A 23,576-nucleotide genomic window follows, 5' to 3' on the forward strand; every position below is an offset into this window, starting at 1 on the left:
TCTAAGATTGATGCATTATATATGCTTAAAAAACCTGGACTGACACAGCATTTTTGTATGCTATTTTATCTGAAAGATGGATGTTTTATGTTTGTGTGTTGAAGCTCCTCATTTAATTAGAACCTTGATAATTTATGGCCCTACCGTACTGTAAATCAACCTTGTAATAAAACTAATTAAATCTCTGTACCAATTACAAACTAAAAAACATGATCAATATTGACCAGAAACACATAATTTCTTCCACTGGTATATGGTTAATTGCCCTTCTAACACATCCAAATCCGTTTGACATAGTATCGTGGTGACACGTCTCTAGTATCAGTGTTATTCAGCATCTATTGAGGGATTAGAGTCACAGACAGTGGTCTCCATAGAGGATAAACAAAACAGAAAGCTACAGAACACTATCAAATCTTTACTTCACCTTTTCACCTGGTGCAAGTGGCCTGCTGGGTTCTGTAAGGGCTTCATGTTATTGTCATGGGTAAGAATGTTATTGAAATGGTAAGATTTGTAACCATTACTGGCTGTGGGTTTTAGGTCAGAAAGGGTGGTTTAAGATGCTGAAAGGGTCATGAAAGGAGGGACAGTATTACATGGATAAGGATAGGGAGAAGGTTGGCATGGAGATAGATTCAGAGGACGAAGCTTTTAGGTACAATGTTCATTTTGCTTAAAGCGTTTTCAGTTTACAGTTTTCATTTTAAGTGATTTTATTGCTGTTTAAACTGTTGTTTGTTGTAAGTGCTATGTGATCATATTTAGTCTTACAGAAGCATTATTAGTGGATTTTTAACATCTTCAACCCTGGTCATCTGCACTGTCTGCAATACCAAGTTGTACAAGTTAATAGTGCTGTTTTAGATGTTGGATGTCAGAAATATTTCATGTCTACAAATTCTATCCTTAGTTTGCACATATCCTTCTTGTCCCCAGCCATAGTTGGTAAATGTTGGAAATGCGACATGTCTAAATATCTCATCCCTGGAAATCATTCCTGCCTAGTAACTAAGGATATGTTTGAAACATTCTATGTCTTAGACAATTGGCATCCCTTGAAATCACCTTTGTCTGACAACTAAGGATATGTTTGAAATATTCTATGTCTTAGACAATTGGCATCCCTGGAAATCACCTTTGTCTGACAACTAAGGATATGTTTGAAACATTCTATGTCTTGGAAATCGTCCTTGTCAGACAACAATGTATATGTTTGAAATAGTTCTTATTTACAAATCGCATCTCTGAAAATCACCTTTGTCTGACAACTAATTATATATGTTTGAAATATTCCATATCTATGAATCACCTTACATGTTTACTGTAATCACCTTCTCAGTCCCACAGGTCACACATGTGTATTCATTTAATTGATAATGCCAATATCGACAATGCTTTCAGCATGACATGCTTATTGCTTCAAGACAGACGTACTGGTAGTGCCAACAAGGACCTGCTAATGTTGTTTTCCTCCCTCCTATAGCTGCTATTGATTTCTGCATGATGAAAAAATGACATGTTTGACAAACTGCTGCACTTGGAAGGGAGATATTCATAAATCTTTATGCCTTCATGATGTTTTCAAATATGATTCATACTGACCACCTCGTGTTGGAAATATGAGTATATTAGTGTACTTGACATGACCTGGCTGCTCTGATATGAAGGTTGATGGTTTTATGTGTTCTTTTTGACAGTTTTTGAAGAAAAAAATTAGCTGATGTTTTACCAGTTATCCCTTAAGAATTGTTCAGTACAAGCAAAATGAGTTTGCACGTTTGTCAGATTGGTTATTTCATTAAATTGGTGTAGATTTTATATGTTGATAAATTTTCATTTATTGATAAGATTGTCAATAAATTTCCAAGACCGTTTGTAAATGGCTGGGAAGCTTAATCTGGCACAGATTACTTTTTTGCTCTGTAAGTGACAGTGCTTGTTAAGTGTTAGCTTTGGCTACAAAACATACTTGCCATAGTTTGTTCAAAGTTGATCAATGAAAAGCGAGGAAAGGTTTGTTTTTTAAACGTTTTTGGTGTGGGAGAAATTTTTGTCTCTGGAGATTTATTGAACGTTTTTGAAAAGTTCCTTAAATTGAAAACATTCTTTTGCCAATACTTGAATGATGATTTGTTAAGATCTGGTGCTGCTGAGGTTTTAAGAAAACGACAAATATTTCTAGATCAGTTTGTTTTGCTCACTTTATGTCTTCGTTTAGTGAATTAGTTGTCCCCAGCTACTGATACTGGTCTTGCAAGGCAGCCAATTTGATTGGATGGTCTTCAATATCATTGGTGACATGAGAGTTTGCGTGACCTTTTCTTCTGACTGGGTTATTTCACTGAATTGACTTGATTATTTACAGGTTGCCAGCATAATGCATCTAGAAAAGACAAACATGTAATATTAGTATTGTTCTTAGTGTAGTATAGTTTCAGAGAAATTATGAATAAGAGGAAGGTTTCCTCCCACTTTGGAAAGTGACAGTTATTTAAATAAGTCATTGAATATCCGGCTGTGCCAAAGAACAAACTGAATCACCGTGTGTTACCTGTTTAGTCATCATCATTTTGCGGTTGTATCGAACCATGAATAACACAAAGTATTAAGGTTTTACGGGGGTGGGGTGGGGGGGGGTGGTAGGGTAGCCCAGTAGTCAGGCATTCACTGATCACTCCCATATGGGTACGTTATGTGATGAGCATTTCTGGTGTCCCCCAACGTAATATTGCTGGGATGTTGCTAAAAGCAGAGTAAAACCCAATTCACTCACTCACTCATCTTAGACAGCAACAATGGAATGGTATTTGACTGTACAGTTAGTTAGTTAGTTAGTTAGTTAGTTAGTTAGTTAGACGGGCAGTATGACGTGAAATGGGGCAGTATGGGTAATGTCAGATGTAGAGCTGCACTCCATGTTTGGAAGAACTTGTCACCAGCTGATGAGATGCCACAACAGGCATTCAGTACATGATTTGTCACAAAGGAAATATTCAACTCCATGAATTCTACCAATATGTTGCTTTAAAACTCTGATTTTTGTTGCAGGGCAGACGATGGCAGGTTTATTTGTGCGGAAGTGTCCGTGTCTGCGCCCAGCAATAGATGATGATGTTCGTGTCTTGGATTACCGACACTGCAGTCTCACTGATGTCCCAGGAGAAGTATTCAATTTTGAAAGGACTTTAGAGGAATTGTATGCTGATTCCAACCAAATTAGAGATTTACCACGGGTAAGTTACAGAGATTATGTATGTTTTTTGTCATATTTTTTAAATAATGGGATGGTATTCTCACAATTTTGAGTGAGAATGTGAGTATTATCTTACATTTCTTTTAGTAATATTTGAGCAAAATCATGGTGGTGACACCTGAAATAGGCTCCACACAGTGTCCTTGTGGGGAATTGAACTCGAATCTTTGGCATAATGAACAAATGCTTTAGCCACTAGGTTACCCCACTGCATCTTTTTGGATTGAGACCATAGTGGGGGATACTAGGAGGTAATATGCCCCTCAGTAGATAAATATCTAGTTTTGGACTAGTCTCTGTTTAAGATCAACACAATTTGGTCGGTTATTTTGTTATTATTTTGTTTTGGAGACAGACAGTGATAATGTTGCAGACAGGGTGCCATGCAAGCCTAGAGATCAAGACAGCTAACCCCTGAGGAGAAATATATGTCATTTTTGTTTGGGGGAACAAATTTTTCAAAAGAGAAACTGTCACAGATATGTCATGCAAAATTTTGAACCGCAGCAGAACTAGTTACAAAACATTTATGATCTGCTTTGATGCCTTGATTTATTGTATAGCTGATGTGTTATGTGAAGTATTTATAGTGTATCCAATCTGTATCAATATACTTGGCCAACTGATATCATATGGTTGTTAGCAGTTCACACAAACAGTGACAGATTCAAATGTCATTGAGGATTGAGTGTTTCAGTTGCTGTAAACAGTATGTCCATCCTAAGTCCTGGGTATCTTGCATGCGACCTGTTACTGGGCTTGGCTGATGGAATGTTTACATGACATCTAATTATTTATCAAGGCCCTTTATCCCTCGACTTCTTGTAATATTACATGATATGGAGTTTCCATTAGCCTTGGTTCAAGGCTGTACTGAAGGCCAGGAAATAGGGTAATTCTATCTTTTAAGGAGGCAAATGAAGTCAACTTAAGGTTGCCATTGTGATAGAGGGTCATATATATTTTTTTTGTAGAAATTGTCTATTGTTATAGAGTCTTGTGCAAGTCCAGGTCTTTATGGTCTTTGAGCTTTTCAGTATTTATGGACTTATCTAGACCTGCTCTGAGGATTTAATGGCCCCAAATCTGAGGGTAATGCCGGTAAAAAGTTACCAATATGGAAAAACTGTTTTTCACTTTATGTTATTGTAGTTCTACAGACATATGGGACAGTGGGATAACCTGGTGGTTAAAGCATTCATTTGTCATAGCAAAGACCCTGGTTTGATTCCCCACATAAGCACATAGTGTGTAGCCCATTTCTGGTGTCACCTGCCATGATATTGTTGGAATATTGCTAAAAGTGGCGTAAAACTTGCTCACTATACAAATATATGGCTTTTATGATGTTCTTTCATGTATCACTGATAACTGAAACATTTGTTTAAAAGGCATTCTAGAACATGGTGGAATAGAGATGACGACTTTATGCATGAAAGTAAACTAATGTTTATTTTCTTGTGATCTTCGACATTTTACCTAGGAAAAGTGATGGCTGTTTGTCCAGAATATAATATGAATCATGTCATTCAGTTACTTGTCTGAGTCACAAACCAACTGCCTTCTTAATGATTTTATTACAATCTATACCTGCCAAAAAATTATATATTTTGTGTCCGATTTGAAATATTTAATATGCTCTTAATAACAGTCCAGATGCTACAGCCAGGAGCAACTAAAAGCCTTGCATAGCTTCTGGCAAGAGACTTGAGATGCGACCTCATGATCTAGTCATAGTGTATGAGCCCAGAGTGTTTATGATAATGTAACAGAGATGTTCTGCACAGATAGAAGAGCCCAGACCAGCTGTGACTTGACAGTTTTGAAACTGAGTGAGGATGTTACAGTTACAATTTACACATATTTTTGTCATGGTTGTTTGTGTTTTATCTACAGTTTGATCATAACATACTGTTCAAAAGAAGTTGAGGATGTTTATGGCTGTAGTTAATCTGTGTTGGCTGTGGACTTGCAACACAGATACTATTAGTGTTCCTTGAGTTGTTCTGAGTGATATACAAGCTGAAATATTTCTGGTTTTGTAATACAATGATCAAGTAGTTGCCAGTGATACTTGGTTGAATTTCACAGAAACACAAGACAGTGCAAGCCTAGTAATTAAAGGCGACACTTGTCATGACAAAGAGTCTTGGGTTTAGTTCCCCAAATATGTACCATGTATGAAGTCTTACCATAAAATTGTGAGGATATTGCTAAAAGTAACATGAAACTTGCCTCACACACACATTCAATCAGGGAATAGCTGCCTGAAACACAATATTTAGCTTGTGAATTTATGATTGATGCACTTTTGCTACAGACCCACTCAGTGGTGATCCACAAAAGGGATGTGTTTCCTTCTGTTGCTAGTTGCTGTCTTCAGTGTTAAATAATCATGAACCTATGAAAATAATTCCCTATTTTCAGGATCTTAACCCATAGGTCCGTTAATAGTGGACCTGGATACCTTAGCCTTTGTTCACAAAACACTAAGATGATCATAAGTCACTATGGCAGTGTTAAAGAATCGGTGTTAATATTAGCCTTAGTAAAGGCTGCTTCTTGAAAGGAGCCCAAGATCAGTACTGTGATATATGTCATCACATTGAATCAAACATGTTTATATGTCATCTATCAGTAAAGACGATGCAGATAGTTATAACTTTGGCAATATCTATGTAGTTAGAAAATGAGCTTAATATTTCAGGGCTCAATTGAGTGCTTTGTTACTTGTATTGGTGCAACCCAATATTACAAAATGAATCCTAGTTATTTGTCTAAGTTGCACCAGGTGCAAGTTAATTTTTGAGTGAGTAGACAAATGAATGCACCAATTAAATAATTCAGTAGCATATTTCTTTCATTACATATCACAATAAAAGCAGTGCATCTGGAATTTGGTTAGTGCAACTAGCTTTTCATTTCAGGGTGCACCTGGTGTTAGAAGGTAGACATCGCCTAAAAATTGAGCCCTGCGTTTTGGGGGATGATTATTTGAGACAAAAACTGTTAGTGTTCTGCCCTGTAGATCTGTGGCCTGTGGTGAGTGTGGGTGGTGTGATACTCTCAGTGTACACAGCTGGATAACTCCTGGGAGGTCATCAACAGGTGCTTGTCTTATTTTTAGCTGATATGACAACACTTTGTTAAATGATCTGCTGTCCTGATGACACTACAATTATTTAGAAATGAATGTCAGTGTTCTATTTAATGTAGGTCTACATGCATATTCAAGTAAAATGCTCTTCCTTCAAAAATCGCTAATATTTGTTAATATTTGATTCTGGTGACCACAAATAATGAGGGGCGGTGGGGTACAATGTGTGATGCCCATTTTCTGGTGTCCCCCGCCATGATATTGCTTAAATATTGCTAAAAGCGGCATAATACTTAACTCACTCACTCACTCACTCACTCACTCACAAATAATGAATTGAATTCATGAAGGTCTACGGTTAGCTTCACTGAATATGCGAGTGAATTGTAACAACCTTAGTATGTACAGTTCACTAAACTGCAGATACACATGTCGAGTATACCTTATACAGCTCACATGACAAATTTTAAGTAACATCTTTAAAGACCAAGCAGTGTAACTGATTTTTAATGTGCCATGACAGCCTAAAGTGATATCAAGAATTGGGTTGTTCTTACTTTCTTAGAATAGCATATACATTTGTATCTGGCCATTAGGATCATGGGAAGTTAAGGAAACTGTAGATGACATCACCAGACATTTCTGAAATGGAAGCTTTGCAGCCCTATTATCAGTCAGACAGTGTGTGGTCCAGTATTGATCTGTGTGCAGCAGGTGTCACAGCCTTGTCAGAAGTCTGCTGTGGCTTTGCACTACTTCCACTCTCATTCTGTGTTGATAGGCAAAAAACACTGAACAGTAAGTCTGGAAAGTGTACTTTTGGCAATCTGTAGTGTGGATTTTTTCATATGAATGGCAAGGATTTTATGTGGACCACAGAGTTTTGTTGATACTTTTATGTTGCTTAATGGTTTGGATGGAATGGAATATTGATTTTCAAAAAAAAAAAATAAAAAAAAAAGCCCTGTTACACAGTACCAAAAAAAGTGATCTTGATTTATCTGTGGTTACTGAACCTAATTTTCATGGTGTGAATATTCTATTATCCCTTAGTCAGCAGTGCTCATGCTATATATATATGCTATATGCAATGTGGGCAACAATCTTATTTGCGACCACCCACTTCAACAGGTACAGTTTGGTACCAGTTTTCTGGTGGAAAGCCTACAGGGTTGGTCCCAGTTTTCTGGTGGAAAGCCTACAGGGTTGGTGCCAGTTTTCTGGAGGAAATGGAAAGCCTACAGGGTTGGTCCTAGTTTTCTGGTGGAAAGCCTACAGGGTTGGTCCCAGTTTCCTGGTTGTATTCCTATGGGGTTGGTCCTAGTTGTTTGGTTTGAAGCCTATGGGGTCTTGGTGGGACATCTTCAATGTTGGTCCCATTATTCTGGCTGGATGTCTGCAGGTTGTTCCCAGTTTTCTTGTGGAAAGCCAGGAAGAAAATTTGGTAGTTGAATACACAAAGTAATGATATTATGTGTGTGTTTTTTTCCTATGGTTGAATTGGCTACAACTGTCCACAATCACATTGGGTAGCACAGCCTGAGCTGGTATCATATAACAAGACATGATAGTATATTGTGTCCCCGCAGGTAGGTTTTGTGCATGATTAACTCCAGTCAACACCGTTCCATGTTTCGCCACACCCAGCTAGGACTGATTTCTTTGCTCTCTCACAGAACACGTAGGTATAGGAATACAAGCAGCCATTGTTCTCTGGCCCCGGCACGTACTTGACACAAATGCATACAAACAAATTGTAGATAGTCCTGTGCGAGTGGAGAGTATAGGAGGGCATAAGTCTGTGACATGGGATAGTTACTTGGTTCTCATGAGGACGCCAACCCCGCGCTGTCGAGGTCATTTGAGCATATGCTGCACAAACCTGGAGGTCCTACAGGGGTCTTTATGATTCTGTTTGATGTACACACTCTGTGTACATTGCCCCCTGTTGTGGGAGGTGATTTGTAAGTGGGGCAGGGGGGTATGTGCTATGAGGGTAGAGGCCATCATAGAATTGCGAATGCTCGTAGAAATGCAGACTTTATGGATAGTCCTTTGTTGTTTAAGGTGCAGTTTCTTGGGTAAGGGTTGGGTGCAGGAGGCAGAATATGGATACATGTCAATGAAGATTTATGAATATGTATTTTGATATGCATGAGACCCTGCTGTATGCGGTGCTGTGTCCTTGGGTAGGGGTAGGGATAGAGGTGTTTGATGTGGGTTGGGGGTAGAGGACTTAGTTTGATATCTGAGCTTGATGTAGTTACATGATACCATGGGTATAGGTGTGGGGTTTAGAGCTCAGATGGGGTTTGATGTCCAGTGGGTGTTTTATCCCTCTGTTTAATCAGCATATTAGTAAATTGTCTATATTGTTTGGACACTGTGTGATGTTTCTGTACCTATGTGACCTACTGGTGGTCATATTACTGCGTCATGTGTAAGTGTGCCTTTCGTTCCTGTAGTCCTGCACACCAGTTACTACTGTGTATTTTATTTCTTATATAGTTTGAACATTACCTGGCTGGGTGCCAGAGCTATTCTCAAGCATGACTTCTCAAGTTGAAATATTTTTAAATGATTTATTACCATATGTCGGAATAACATAAGTGTTATGCATGTGAGAAATTTGATTTTATCAGATTGAAAGTACGATAAACCATCATACACCTACGCTTGACAAAACGTATAAAATACCAGAATGTCATATGGTGAATGAAACTCACCTCCAAGAAAACTAATAACCACTCATCCTTGCAATCTCATATGTCAGCTGTTCTGTACCATTTGTATGGTTTGTCATTAAATATATTTCTCACACAACAGGGACACTTTGATAGAAATACCTGTATTATTTTCCTCTGAGGATATCATTTATATCCTACATTTACTGCCAATATTTTTCAATTGCTCTTTATGTTAATAGAAATGTTTCTACCACATCACAGTAATTGTCCATAGCCCTCAAGGGAGATCCCAATCTTGTTTGAGATGAAAGTGACCATAAGTGATAATGATCTTTAGGAAGTACCCCCAGCAATGTCCTCGTCACACCAGATCGCCAGGAATCTGTGATGACGCTTGTCAAAATAATCTTATGATGATGATGTCCTCAAGCTGATGCTGGAAGCGATGCCTCTTGCAAACTCAAACAGCTACTGCTGGCGGCCATATTGAGTTTCAGTTTGGTTCATTGTTTCAGTTAATGCTGTCATGTTTGATGATAGGGGTAGGATGTTATTCTCTGTTGATGATATCGCAAAACTGTTTCAGGTACCTGGTTCAGTAGATATAATACTGAAAATTTTATGATTTTGAAAGTTCAGAGTGAAAGGCCTAGAGGCAACAAAGACAGCTATCTTGTTTCCTTATTCATAGTAACTTTGTATAACTTCAGAAAACCGATGTGTTTTCAAAGAGTCTCCCTCAGATTGCCAGAGGGCTGGGACACTGACTTGAAATAAATCACATGACCTTCAGTTTCAAGGAGTCAGATATTTCTGATACCATCACTCACTTCTTTTCACATGTTGTTAGTCTTTTTACCTAAAAGGGAGCCTAGGTCAGGTTGACCTTAAAAGGAAATTGGATTTAAATGGTTAAACTCAGCAATCTCAGTTTGACAATGATCATACAACAGAGTCCACCTTAAAGTTTTCACATATGTCTGGAGAGCAGGAGTAGGTCATTCATTTATGGTGCTGCAGAGTTGTGTCCCTTAGATGTGCCAGGTTCCTATGATCACATGATGGAATCCAAGAAGCACCCTTGAACTGATCCCTATTAGTCAGCACAATACCATTTTTTGTAAGTTTCACCAAAGTTGTAAACATCAAACTACTGCATCACTTTAGGCCTTCTTAAACCTTATGCAGACATGCAAAGCACCATATCCCTCTTTGATGATTTGAATTTAAACCTCTGAATTCTTTTTATTAGTGTTGAAATGGCCAGACAAGGGGTATTTGTCTGCACTATTGTTGAAAGTGACATGCACTACATCATTCCTTGATATGAGTCTGAACCTTTTGAATTTAAACTTCTGAATTCTTATCTTAATATTTAATTGGCCACATAAATGTTTGGCCATAATTAAGATAAATGTTTGACTACTGTTTGATGTTATTCCAATATTTATCTGTAGAACAGGTTTGCAAAACCCTCTTGAACTGTTTCCCTGGACTGATGCCAAGTTTTTGAAATTCAAATATCTTCCCAACTGCCAAGAGTTATTTTAAATTGGAGATGCATTTCTTTGAATCATAAGAGGGAAAACACTCGCAAACTTTCAGAGATAGCTTTTGACACAAAACATCACTCCTCTGATTATTCCTTGATAAATGCTTGGGGGTATCAGCAGCTGCCGTCAGGGAAGAATTTAGATGTGATACGGTGGCTACACTTTAAGTACAGATCTTTTCAAATATCTGCAAGTTTGTTTCAAGAAGTTCCCAAGTCATGCACAACTTATGAGAGTATTTTCTTAAAGTTAGCTCTGTAGCAAACTTGCTACGTTTCTTCATCGACAACAAGATTTGTGGCACTGATAATTCAACAGGTAAAGGGAGTGGTGGTCAGAGCGTCCTTGTATCATTTATAGTTGAGGTTCTTGAGAGGCTTGTAGAAAGTTTTATTCAAGTATAAGACAAAATATTATGATTATAAACTTCTTTAGTCTGTAAACGTTTTGGACTAACCTTGCCCCGTCATCCATTCCCATGGAGAAGGGTCAAGGAAAAACCCAGAAATGTTATGCATAGAATTTGGACGTGGCTGACATCCATAACAGTTCCTCTTGATGTTTGCCAGTTTGTTATAAGCATCTTCTTTATAAACCTTTCTTATTGTAGTATAATGTGAGTGATTACGGTAATTTACCATGATTTCATGGCCAACTCATTTTGTACAATCATAAAGAATCTGCTCACTATTGGCTAACTTTCTGCCAAATGCTCAGCGTATTTTTTATATATAAATGTAAGGCACACTGAATATTAATTGGAAATAATCACATGCATGCAATGTTTATGATAACTAATGTATCAAATTTTCATATGTCAGTATGTGTAATTCACATACATATAAGTCTCATTTCCTAACAATGACATAAATCAACCCCCAAATTCAAACAAGCCCATTTTGTGTTGTGTATGTAATATCCGAACGGAAATAATCAACATGTGAACAATATTTGACATGGAATGACAAACACTCGCCTCTTAGTGTGTCAGGGGTGGGGTATCCCAGTGGCTAAAGCATCTACTTGTCAAACCAAAGACCGATTTCCCACATGAGTACAATGTGTGAAGCCCATGTCAAGGGTCCCAAAGCCATGAGATATAGCTGAAAGCAGCATAAAACCCAGCCCACCCATTAGTGTGTATGAGTGATGTTTGTCAGAGCAGAGACAGCAATACTGCAGCAATATCATGGCAGCACTTATACTATTAGATTTTTTTGTGCATAGCAACTTTGCCATTTGGTTACCATTGAGAGGGTGTGTATGGTCGATGATGACAGCGTTGGGATCGCACTGCGTTAACAGATCCACGCGGCTCCCTGATGAGATGATTAAAGAGACACAAGTGGAAGGGTGGACTGAGGATTATTATTGAACTGTAAAATGTGCGAAGGAATTTAGAACTTGTCTGAGCATGTTAATTACGTAAAAGCTCATGTTCATCAAAGCTTGTTGGTTGAGTTGGTTGAGTGTGAACTCTTAGAAATTGGCTTTGGAGGAACATATTACTTTTGTCGTTTTGACTATAATCAGATAGAAGCACAGAGGCCTGAATTTGTCAGTATGGTGGGGAATTTTGTGAAATATAGTGGAGTTTGAGTACACACAATATAACAACAGTGAAGTATGTTTATGACAAACATGCTTGTTATGACCTGAACTAAAGAATGAACTGTTGTTTCTTGTCCCGCACATTAGCTGTGATTTTCTCCTGAAATGTGGATGAAGGTTAAAATGAACTAAAATAAGTGACCCCTTTGAGTTTGTTAAGTGTAAGTTTACTGTACTGTGATTTCTCTCTGTATATTAATGGTGGTGACTCATGGGTCATCACTTGTGACTTGGGGGTGTTGGTTTTTTGGGGTTTTTTTAAATTGTATATACTTCATGGTTTGACCTGAATAGTAGCTCTCACCATTTGCTGTACAGCCAAAAATAATAACGAATTAAATCACAATGTGTGTTCTCACAATGGTTTTATAAACATCTCCTAAGTTGAACACTGAAGGACCAAATATCGCTTCTGCTGTGATGTCCAGAATGAATGTAGGTAGATAATGTTTATAATGCTTCTGCTGTGATTGCCAGCAACTTCATCAAGTTGTAGCGAAAATCTTAGGCTGCATAAAAAAGATTAAATGTTTCTTGGGCACATTTTTTTTTCAAATTTGATGAGGGAGGTAGGACTTTCTTATAAACTTTTGATAGAAAAAAACGGGGTGCAGGAGGAACACATTTTTATTTTTTTTCTTTCTCTCTCAGAAATACAGCTAGGGAAGTTTAGCATGTTTCTATGAGTAGTAGATCGATTCCATTACACTCATTCTTACAGACACTATTTCTTATAGTAGACAAATGGATGATCGGGGCGCAGCCAATTCCAATTTTTTTTTAAATGGCAATAAAAAACACCAAATAAAAGTGATGCGCCGATGCCTGAGAAACAATTCACTTTTTTTTATTTAGCCTACCGGTATTATGATTGCTGTGAGTTGACATCATTTAATACGGTTCTGTTGTGACTTCCAGGAACTGTTTTACTGCCATGGTCTGCGGAAACTGAGCATCAGTGACAATGAGATCAAGAGTATTCCTCCAGCCATCTCCAGCCTTGCCAGTCTGGAGGAACTGGACTTCAGCAAAAATGGTAAGTCAAATTCAGTACCCTTCTACTTTTAATGAGCTGCTGAAATGCATCAGGGCAAGTGGGACAGTTCTCAAGCTACACGACTGTAACACTGGTTGTACTTAAGATAGAATTCTCAGTGGTCGGGTGGATAGAGCTGAAGGTTGGTGGTTTGATCCCCAGGTTATTATTGTTACCATGGCTGATACTTGTCATTCATAAAACAAGAACTGAGAGGGATTTCATGTTAAACTGCAATATGCTGTCTGTTGGCTAGCAGATGAAAGCATTCACACACATGCACGCACATGCACTCACGCATGTGCGCGCGAGCACACACGCACCCACACACACACACATTTTGCCTTGCTCCAAGGCTGTACTAAATACTGAGCCCAGGGATATCCTTTCGAAGAGGTAAGTCTAGACAAGTAGACAGGACCCCATCACTTATTCATTATTTGTTTTGAAGCTATTTCTTTCAACATTTTATGGTTACCTTTGAGACTTTGAAAGTCTACATGCTGCTATGTAGGTGCAGTAATTTTAGATTACCTTTTTGGATTTTAAACCCAATTTGTCGTAACCACTTACTATTGGAACATGTCCTGTTTTCACTCATGCAGCTTTAAACCAGTGTTAGAACGGATTCTGAGTTTGATGAGTTTTTGTTGTAAGAGACACTGAAGGACATTCAGGTTTTGTAGTCTTCTTTTAGTTTCTGTGAGACACAGATGTTACAAACCATAAAGGCTAAAAATGAATTAATTTGTTTTATTTTTCCAATCATTAAATTATGTGTTCACCACACAAAGATTACACACAGGTTAAACAACATAACTATTGCAATAAATTCACATAATCTTTTCAAGAATATAAGAAATTATCTTGAGTCACTGATTTCCAGATCTTTCATGCACAACAACTGATCCCTAAAATAAGAACAAATATTTGCCCTTTTAAGCATAAATATTAAGTACAGGCATACATTTTATCAAACAAGTTCCGGTTATCTGTGAGATACGAGAAATTACATACCAAACACATGTGCACATGACCAGTTGACTGACCATATTCTTTATGTCAGAGGATAATGTAGCCATACCATGGAACCATATTAGCAATTACTATCAATGTTTTTTGTTACAAAAAAACAAACACAAGAAATCCAAACAAAACACCCATCAGACCATGAACGATGCCTGGAAGGATTTTTATCTCATAAATCTCTGGCTTAAATACGGTAATTTCATTACAAATAAATCATTAATGAATAATGAGAGATCGCAATTGATTTTCCCAGAAAACAGGAGCTGAACATTGTAATTAAGATTGATCTCCAGAACCATGGCTACTTTACAAATTGATTGACATTTATTGTCATTATTATCCTGTGTGTTGTCCATCTTAATCACTTAATATCAATGAAATATTCACATAGTAAATTCAGTACATTAGTACTTTCACCTTGACATAATTAGTGCACCTGCCGGTTACCTGTTGATAACAATCAGAAGGTAGACTAAGGATGATGGATTATGCCCTGGAGATTCATCTCGTGTGAGTGAGGGAGTGTGGATTATTCTGCTTTTAGCACTTATTTGGCACTACCATGGAAAGGGACATCAGAAATGGGCTTCACACATAGCACCAAGTGGAGAATTGAACCTGGGTCGTCTGTGAATACTTTAACCACGAGTCCACTCCAATACCCCTCATCTTATGATGGGCCTGTGGAGTGGCCTAGTGGTGAAAGTGCTTGCTTGTTAAACACCGAAGACCCGTGTTTGATTCCCCACATGGGTTCAACGTATGATGAACATTACTGGTGTCCCCCAAAATAATATTCCTGGAATGTTTGCTAAAAGCAGAGTAAAATAAAGCTCATGAGACCAGTCAGTACATCTACCTCACATACCACATACCACATACCACATACCACATACCACATACCACATACCACACATCACATGTTGTAATATTCAGCTTTAAGTGACCAGTATTTTAGCTCCCCACAAGCCTAAGATTTTAATTATTTCATTTAATTATTTAAGTTTTTATTATTTTCATGCTGGAGTTAAATATTAGAAATATGAACTTTGTGAAATGAAGTTGAATTCATGTCTTTAAACAGCAGCAGCATCAGGTAGTATTAGATGTACTCTAAATGTTTGTCATGCTGAATGTAGAACTGATCTGACTGAGGAGGACTTGAGTACCCAGGTTACTAAGTGTTGTCAGGGATGACTCCACTGGTTGAGTGTGCTGAAGCGAGGATGATGGGAGGAGGGGATGTTTATCTTGACACATTTCTTGAATTGTTGCAATAGTTCTTGTACAATACAAGTTTAATTCTCCTAACTGCATCATGTTTTTTTCTCATATTTGTTAACTTCATTTGTTAGAGAAACTAGATTTAATGTAGATTAATGATATTTTAAATACTGATATTGTAGAGGGTTCATTATCCCATTGTGAAAGAAAATATAATGTTCTTGTTTTGTATAATTTTTATGTATTCTGAATTGATGTCTACATTTGACATATCTACATTTGAAAGAGTTTGACAGAATGTTCCCTTTTGCACATAAAATTGTTTAAGGTTATTGTACGAGATATTCAACTTAATTCCAATTTCTTAATATGCATCTTTCTCAATCAAGTGTTTATCATGGTTTCAAACACATTATGTTGCCATCGTTCAACTTTTGCAGTGCTTAGAATCATGTTAAGCGCCAGTCTTATTTGGCAAAATCCTAAAAGTGTGTCTGGGACAAGGGTGTGTACATCAGCTGAAAATGGCTCCATTGACAGGGTGTTGAGGATATGGTGACATTTACATCCATCCACGATGACTCGGACCTCACTTTGATCTTTGCCGAGTGAGGTGCTGTTGTATTGACATTGTGCACAGCCGTTATTGACTTTAGATGGCGCTGTGGAACGGTGTAGATGCTGGTGAGATGTCTAAACCTTTAGCTGACGTTTTGTAATGAGCCAGACTTTTTGTCTGATTGCTTTCATGGGTTGACATTTTCAGAGACTACAGAAGGTCAAGTGTTTTTCTAAGCCCTGATCACTTAGTATCAATTGGAGTTAAGTTATTGACAAGTTAATGTAAGGGTACTGCCGCTAGCATCACATGGCTCAGATGAACACTAGAATGCTTTTTAAATGCATGAAACATTGAAAGGATTTAAAGATTTTTCAATTTCACAAGAAAATCAAGATGTAAGAAGAGATTTGTAATGTTTGAAGAGGCTGTAGAATTGATAGATAAAAACTGTGTTGAAAAAGTTGACGAAAGGGAGAACTAACTTGGTGTAGTTGTCTTTGAAACTTAACTTTGATAATTGTGACCAGAAAAACAGGCACTTTTTCTGTGAAGAAATCTATTCTCCACACATTAAAAGACTCTTTTGTAACATTTTGGTGTTTGAACTGTTTAGATAGATCACCGATTGGTCTAGGAGTTGATCTCTGTTCTCTGGATTATGCCATTGTATCCCATACGATGGTTCACTTTTAAATGCAGAATTATGAGAATGCAAAAAACATTGCTTATAAAAATAATCTTGGTGTATTGTTGATTTTCTCAACATGTTTTAGCTGAAACGATGTTGAGATATATGTTTTTTACTCACTGACTCTCTTCTAAAATAATTTTAGCCTCTTATGTCTTCTGTTCATAAAGGTTTTGAACTGAGTGGTTTTACGTTTTCTTCTCACATGTCTCATGTAATTATTATGTTCTTATTTTCTGGCATCCTTTTAAAAATAACTTCAAATTTCGATACACTGTGTTTTTAATGCTTCAGCACATTCTTTCTATATCTGTCTAAATTTTATAATTTTGTCCTCATCTTATCAAAGTGAAACCTTTTAAAAAGTCTTCCTTGGCAGTTTTTCAACAAACACAAGATAAGCAGAACATCAAGAAACCTGCACTAATACAGATGGGGAGGAATGATTTAAAAATATTTCAAACTGCTCAAAGCTAACCTTGATATTTGTCCAAGTATACTGATATTCTTATTAAGATAGATATACAGACTAGAACCAGATCCAGAACTAAATATGTGTTGCTTAATCCATGGTATCAGATTTTCTGTAACCTGGCCATGTTGGCACAATGCCACTGATGTGTATTTAAACCCTTGGATTGTGAAATCTTAATTCCAATCAATAATGTTCTTCGCAGTCTCAAGCTTAGGATGTCAGAGATAAGATGCATGTTTCCACGACTCTGCATTCATTTCAATCATAAGGTGGTGGATATAAGTGCAGATTAGATGGTGATATCTTTATTGGTTTTTGATTGGATAGTGTTGTTAGGGATCGTTGGAGTTAGGGTCGGTTAATAAATTACCATTTTATGGTCGTAAATCTGAATGAGCTTTAATCACATGCGGAATTAAGAATCCATATTTGTTTGATAGATCTGTAAGCAATAGAATGGAAAGTGTGAGGACAGCAAAGGAACGTCAGATGTTCCACTGATAAAGTAACCTCTTAAGTGAACTCAGATACAGGTGGATTAGTAGTTGCTGAACTTTGCTGTTTAGAGTTGCTTCCCAGAAAGTAGTGATTTTTTGCTTCAGTTTGGTACCTCGTGTGTTGTCAGTATCATTCCTGTTCTCTTGTGTTTCAAGTGAGACATGGATTGGTGAGGGTTTTTTCCTACACCAGACTGAAATGCTGTGATATACTCATAGAAATGAAAAAGGAAGACTTGAAGGTACAAGTATTCCTTTATTTATTTCAAGAATTTCACCCACAGTGATACATACCTTGTGGAGAAACCTGGCTTAGAGTAAAGTCACACGTGCACTTTCATGTGTTCCCTTACTAGTTTCCATGAGTATGTTTGTAAAACCTTTAGACCAAACTCACACACTCATATTATTGACAAAGAAGTTGAATGAATGTGTATTAACACAAAGATCATATAGTAAAGCTTATTTAAAGAGGTCAAACTAGTAATTATTTTTTTTACTACATAGCTTACTCTTGTAAAGGACCAAAATTATTCTGTTTTGTGTTTCTGCTTTTCTGTGTCTTAATGATATTGTTCCCTGAGTTGCCCTAAGATATATCCTTACTTTAATCTGACAATGTGATTTTGCCGTCTGCTGTTGTTGAATAAGAAATCTGTGAAACAAGGTAATGACCTTTGTCTGGCAGAAATTAGAAATATAAAACTGAAAATGGATTAGTGAGTTTAGTTTTATGCCACACTGAGGATTTATTTCAGCTATGAGATGGCAGTCTATAACTAATCGAGCCTGGATCAGACAATACAGTGACCAACAATATGAGCATAGATCTACACAGTAATTGGAGGCTGATGATGCGTCAGCCATGTCAGCCTGACCATCCAGTCCTGTTAGTTGCCTCTTACAACAAACATATGGGCTACTGAAGATAAGCTGGATCTCCATGAGTAATATGGTTAAGCTGAAATCCTTGAGTAATACTGGTCAAGAACGTAACATGACTGAAAGATTCTTTGATAACAATGTGAATGTGGCTGTGTCTGTGAATCATGGCTGATATGTTGAGTGGAGATGACGTTATCCTTTTGTTCTTGCAGGCATCATTGACGTTCCTGACAACATCAAGTCATGCAAATACCTGAGGTCTATAGAAGCCAGTGTCAACCCCTTGGGAAAGTAAGTGTAGTTCTCTCCCTTTGTGGCAGAATCTGATACACATGTGTTCAAATCCCAGATTGATTCTGGTCAGGATTCTTGGTTTCTCAGCACCATGGTTTAGGTAGTAGTTTCTCAATAGTTTAAAGTGTCTTCAACATGCATCATTTTGTGGCTTTTTCACATATTAATCCTTAGTGCCATGATGTTCAGAGTGTGTGTAAACTCACTTTTATGTCATCAGGTAAGTTACATTCACCAAAGGCTGAGAGTTTAGATTGAAAATAAATGTTTACTGCAAATTAATTACGCCATTAAATTCATCAATAGACTTTCATGTTGATTGTCAGCAACTCAGTGTGAAGTCATATTGTTTCAACATTCAGCAAAATAGGAAAGTGAATTGAATATTTTTAAGCCAAACAAAGGTATGACTAAAATAGTTTCAGTGTAGCAAGTTGTTTGTGCTGGGTAACCTTGGTAACAAGGAAGTAAACATTTGCAGATCAACCTGCCCTTAATGTCAAGTGAACTTTAAACTGGGTAAATGGATCTGATTTCCTACCTCCCTGCCATCTCACAGATGTTGGTTTCTCACGAATATGTCATTTGCAACGTTCATGTGCAGCAGTTGCCATCTTTTGTGGTCGTCCTTTACTGAAGGAAGAGCAAAGAAACAGCTTAAGATGAAGATTTGCTGCTCATGGCAGATTTTGTCGATGTTGTAATGTGGAAATTGGTTTGAAACTCAAAATGCATGTGATGTAAGAATGATGACATGTCAGCGTGGGTGAAGTTTCATTCAATCCTCAGAGTACCTCAGTCTCTAAAATACATGAATTTTGTCGTGAAACCTAATATGCAATTTGTCTTATTCATGCTTATCATAAATTTATATATCAAACAATTTGAACAAAATTGAATAATTGGCACCATCTGAATTGTGTCACAATCTCCATTAAAAAAATAGGCTCGTTAACTTTGACATTCATCTTCAAATGTCAAGGAAATTTGTGTAAATAGAACTAAAGCTTTTTGTAAATATGCTTTTCCTCTGGGCTTATGAAGAAATCTTATAAACCTTGACATTTGCTGAGGGAAAAAGATTGTAGAAAATTGGGTTTGGGGGACATGCAAGTTTGTTACTGTTACCATACATTACTTCTTGCTAGAGGTCCATGTTGTGGTTTATGGGCCCATTAGAACTCAAGTGAATCATCGAAATGAAAAATAATGCTCCGAGCTGATCATGGTCATACGAGAGTCCCAACACAGGAGAAAATTATTTGAAATCTTGATCATAAATATTTTCCTGGAGCACTCCTGATCTGATTATTAACAGCAATGGGTTCAGTTGGTGTAATGGTGAAATTATTTCAGTTTAATGCTGGTCCGGGATTTGTTCCAAATGTGTTCAGTTTATGGAATTAATCGTGCTGTTTGAGTCACCAAGTTGAGCAGCAAGTTTGGAAGAATATTCCTCAACGTATGCTGCTATTGATGTGATTGTGATGTGATGAAGTGTGACAAGATCTCATTTCCTACCACCTCCTGTCTTGATAGTAGATGCAATATAACTTTGGTTGGTGTCCTTTGAAGTTTGGAATTCATCTCTTCTGGTGTTGATTGACCTTCAGGATGAAGGTGACTGGTGTTTAGTGAATATGACAGTTTCATCGCCCTGACTCAGAGTGCTAGTGGTCGTGAGAAATTTCATGAAAAGAATAGCAGTAAGATTGTAAAATGCAAGACAAATGTTATGGATAACAACTTCTTTGTTTGTCATGACGTTCTGGAATAGTTTTTGCCCCTTCTTCAAGTGGAAGATTGTAAAGTTATTACTTTCATGTTCAGACTAGTCTATGAGCATATATATTTTTATTTCTGGATATTTTTGTCTTATTGCTTTTGAGTCAATGATCCAACACACTTGTGCCAACTGAACATTTGTATATAACTTTTGATACCTGTGACCTCGCAAAGAAGTAGCAGTTTCAATTTTTAATGTTCTTTTCTCAAAATAGCATAAAATATGAACTACATGATTAACAATAGTGATGCTAAATGAAACTTTATATTACAGTAGAATTAAGTGAAATAAATGATGTATTGGACTGACTTGTAGAGCTAAGGAAATCTAGATTGGTTATTTTTGTGTTTGTTCACACTTAAGCTAAGCATATAGAGTTGTTCGTACATGAGCTAAGCAGTTGAGTTGTTCATTGTGGATCTCTGCGGATTGACTTGTGCATCAATAAGTTGTGCACTTGTTCATGGTTACATAAACAGACTGAGTTGTTCATACTTACATAAACAGATGAAGTTGTTTGTCAGGAACTGAAGCAAATTGAGTTGTTCATAGTTGAGCTATGCAGATTGAGTTGTGCATCAGTGAACAAAGTGGTTCATACATACATGAACAGATCGAGTTGTATGTAGCAGAGCTAAGCAAATCTTGTTATGAATAGTTGAGCAAAGAAAATTGAGTTGATTGCAGGAGACCTAAGCAAATTGTAGTCCATGGTTAAACTAGGCAGATGGTGTTGTGATTGGTGAGCTATCCCTCGCTCGGTTACAAAAGCAGATTGAGTTCGCTAGCATCAGATGATAAATCAGATTAGAAGTTGAAGTAGATGTGGTTCTATTGGAGATGCAAAACTTGCCAAGCTGTCAAGTGGATCATATTTTGTATGTTTATGTAGGTCTCCCTGGAATTCCATGGAGTCAGTGATCCAACACACTTGTGCCAACAGAACATTTGTAAACAACTTTTGATACCTGTCACCTCACAAGGAAATGGTTTCAAAGGACCAGAGGTGCACATGGCCATATGCATCTATTGCGTAGGACCAGTCCCCCCAGTGTTTAGTTTCAGTTAAATCACTGCAGTTGACAAACCTCGGGACTCATTTCACAGAGGAACTTTTTAAGACTTGACATTGTAACCTTTGTAAACATTCAACCCTTGAAACACACGACTGTGCTGCAGCCATTTGTATTTTCTGACAGTATCCACTTTCAAAGAAAAGGATTATCAATATTTGTAGGGCGATTTCGCTTTAGAAACAAAAGACAAGCCAAAATGTATTCCCTGAGTTTCCAACTAAATCCTATCTGCCTTGTGAACAAGATATTGAACAGGAAGTTTGCGAGATCTCAGGTTCCCCGGGGTTCCACATTGTTGTTTACAGTGAATATAACAGCAGTATATGTTGTCTCCAGTGACTTGGCATATTTGGTGTTGACACTGCTGTCCGATCATGTAGAGAGGTGTGCCTCTGTTTACAAATGGATGACAATAAGTCTTTTGTGTTTGACTTCTCACTGGTCAGCTGGAACAGGCTGTTGAAGCATGTGGTACAGTAAGGGCTAGGAAGCTGTATACTGTTTGATCCCCTGGTTTATAAACCTTCATCAGATAACATTGGAACTATGTTTAAAGAAAGCACGTTGACCCTCAATGGTCAGGAGAAATCCATGGACACTTGATGGATCGGTGAAATCTATTGATCCTTAATAAGAGAAATCTGCTGACACTCGATAGTTTGGAGAAATCCATTGACCCTTGATAGTCCAGAGAAATCCATTAACCCTGTATGGTCAGGAGAAATCATTTAACCCTATATAGTCGGGGGGAATCCATTGATCCTTGATGGTCAGGAGAAACTGAGCCATGATAGTCAGGAGAAATCCATTAACACTTGATATTCAGGATAAATCCATTTATCCTCCATCTGTCAGGAAAAACTTATTGACCCTCAGTAGTCAGGATAAATCCATTGACCCTCTATAGTCAGGACGGTCAGCATGATTTCTTACTTTGAGTTGTTACAAATTCAAGGTAGAAAGGAGAGGGTTTCAAGGGCTTTTGTACACCTATTTTAGCGAGAAAAGAGTAAAGAAGTACCATCACTTGTTTTTCAGTTGGAGGAGACAAACTCCCAGTGTCTCCATCAGTGTCAACTGCCTCTGTCAGAACCAACAGGAATGTTTCCCCCAAACCAAATGTGTACAGTTTGAGGTGTATTGTATCAGACTGTACACTCAGTCTGTCTGTCTATTCATGTCCAAGCATTGTACAGAAGATTCACCCTGGGAGATAGGATTCTTTTCAAACTTGATTAGTCATTCATTGCATTTGTTGCCCGCTGTATTCGTTCTCCTACAGATGTGAGTTAAAAGAATTTTGAACATTCAAGCATATCTCTCTATCCAATTTCTATTGCACAGATTTCATTATTCTGTTGAAACCATACAGAATCTTCAACAATGTGGTCATAAGACCATCCTGAAAGGTAACAGATTTGCCATATTTGATTAAAAGTTTCACAATTTTCCCCTGAATCATGATTCAGTCGCAAGGCATGTGTGCCCACCTTCCATGACATGTAAGATGATACTTGTCTATAAACTGCTTGTGTAGTTAATGTCACCCTACAGTGGGTGTTCAGACAGGATAACGTTTGAAATAATTTCCATAACAATTGTTGTTGAATGAGGAGGACAAAGACAGTTTTCATGACATAGGATCCTTTTAAGTATGCTCTAGGGAGAAGTGTTATCTGTCAAGAAGTTGTTCAGCCTGGAGTGATAGGACAGTTGCTTTCATTGTGTACCAGATTTTTTAAGAAATTCTGTGTCCCAGAAATATTGAGTAGGACATTCCAAACGTAGTGGTCGAGTGGTCCAGGGGACAAAGGATACAG

At 37.5% G+C, this 23,576-nt stretch overlaps 1 protein-coding gene across 1 annotated transcript in view; it reads left to right on the forward strand.

Moving 5' to 3' along the window:
- The window catches only part of LOC137290381 (leucine-rich repeat-containing protein 7-like), a 96,384-nt gene that overhangs the window by 52,002 nt on the left and 20,806 nt on the right, over positions 1-23,576 (forward strand). Inside the window, exons 2-4 of the mRNA XM_067821280.1 lie at positions 3,052-3,236; positions 13,123-13,240; positions 18,813-18,891. Coding sequence (XP_067677381.1) covers positions 3,060-3,236; positions 13,123-13,240; positions 18,813-18,891 — 374 coding nt within the window. The 5' untranslated portion in view covers positions 3,052-3,059. The remainder of the gene's footprint in view (positions 1-3,051; positions 3,237-13,122; positions 13,241-18,812; positions 18,892-23,576) is intronic.

This window comes from Haliotis asinina, chromosome 7 (assembly GCF_037392515.1).
Source record: "Haliotis asinina isolate JCU_RB_2024 chromosome 7, JCU_Hal_asi_v2, whole genome shotgun sequence".
Taxonomy (NCBI): Eukaryota; Metazoa; Mollusca; class Gastropoda; order Lepetellida; family Haliotidae; genus Haliotis; species Haliotis asinina.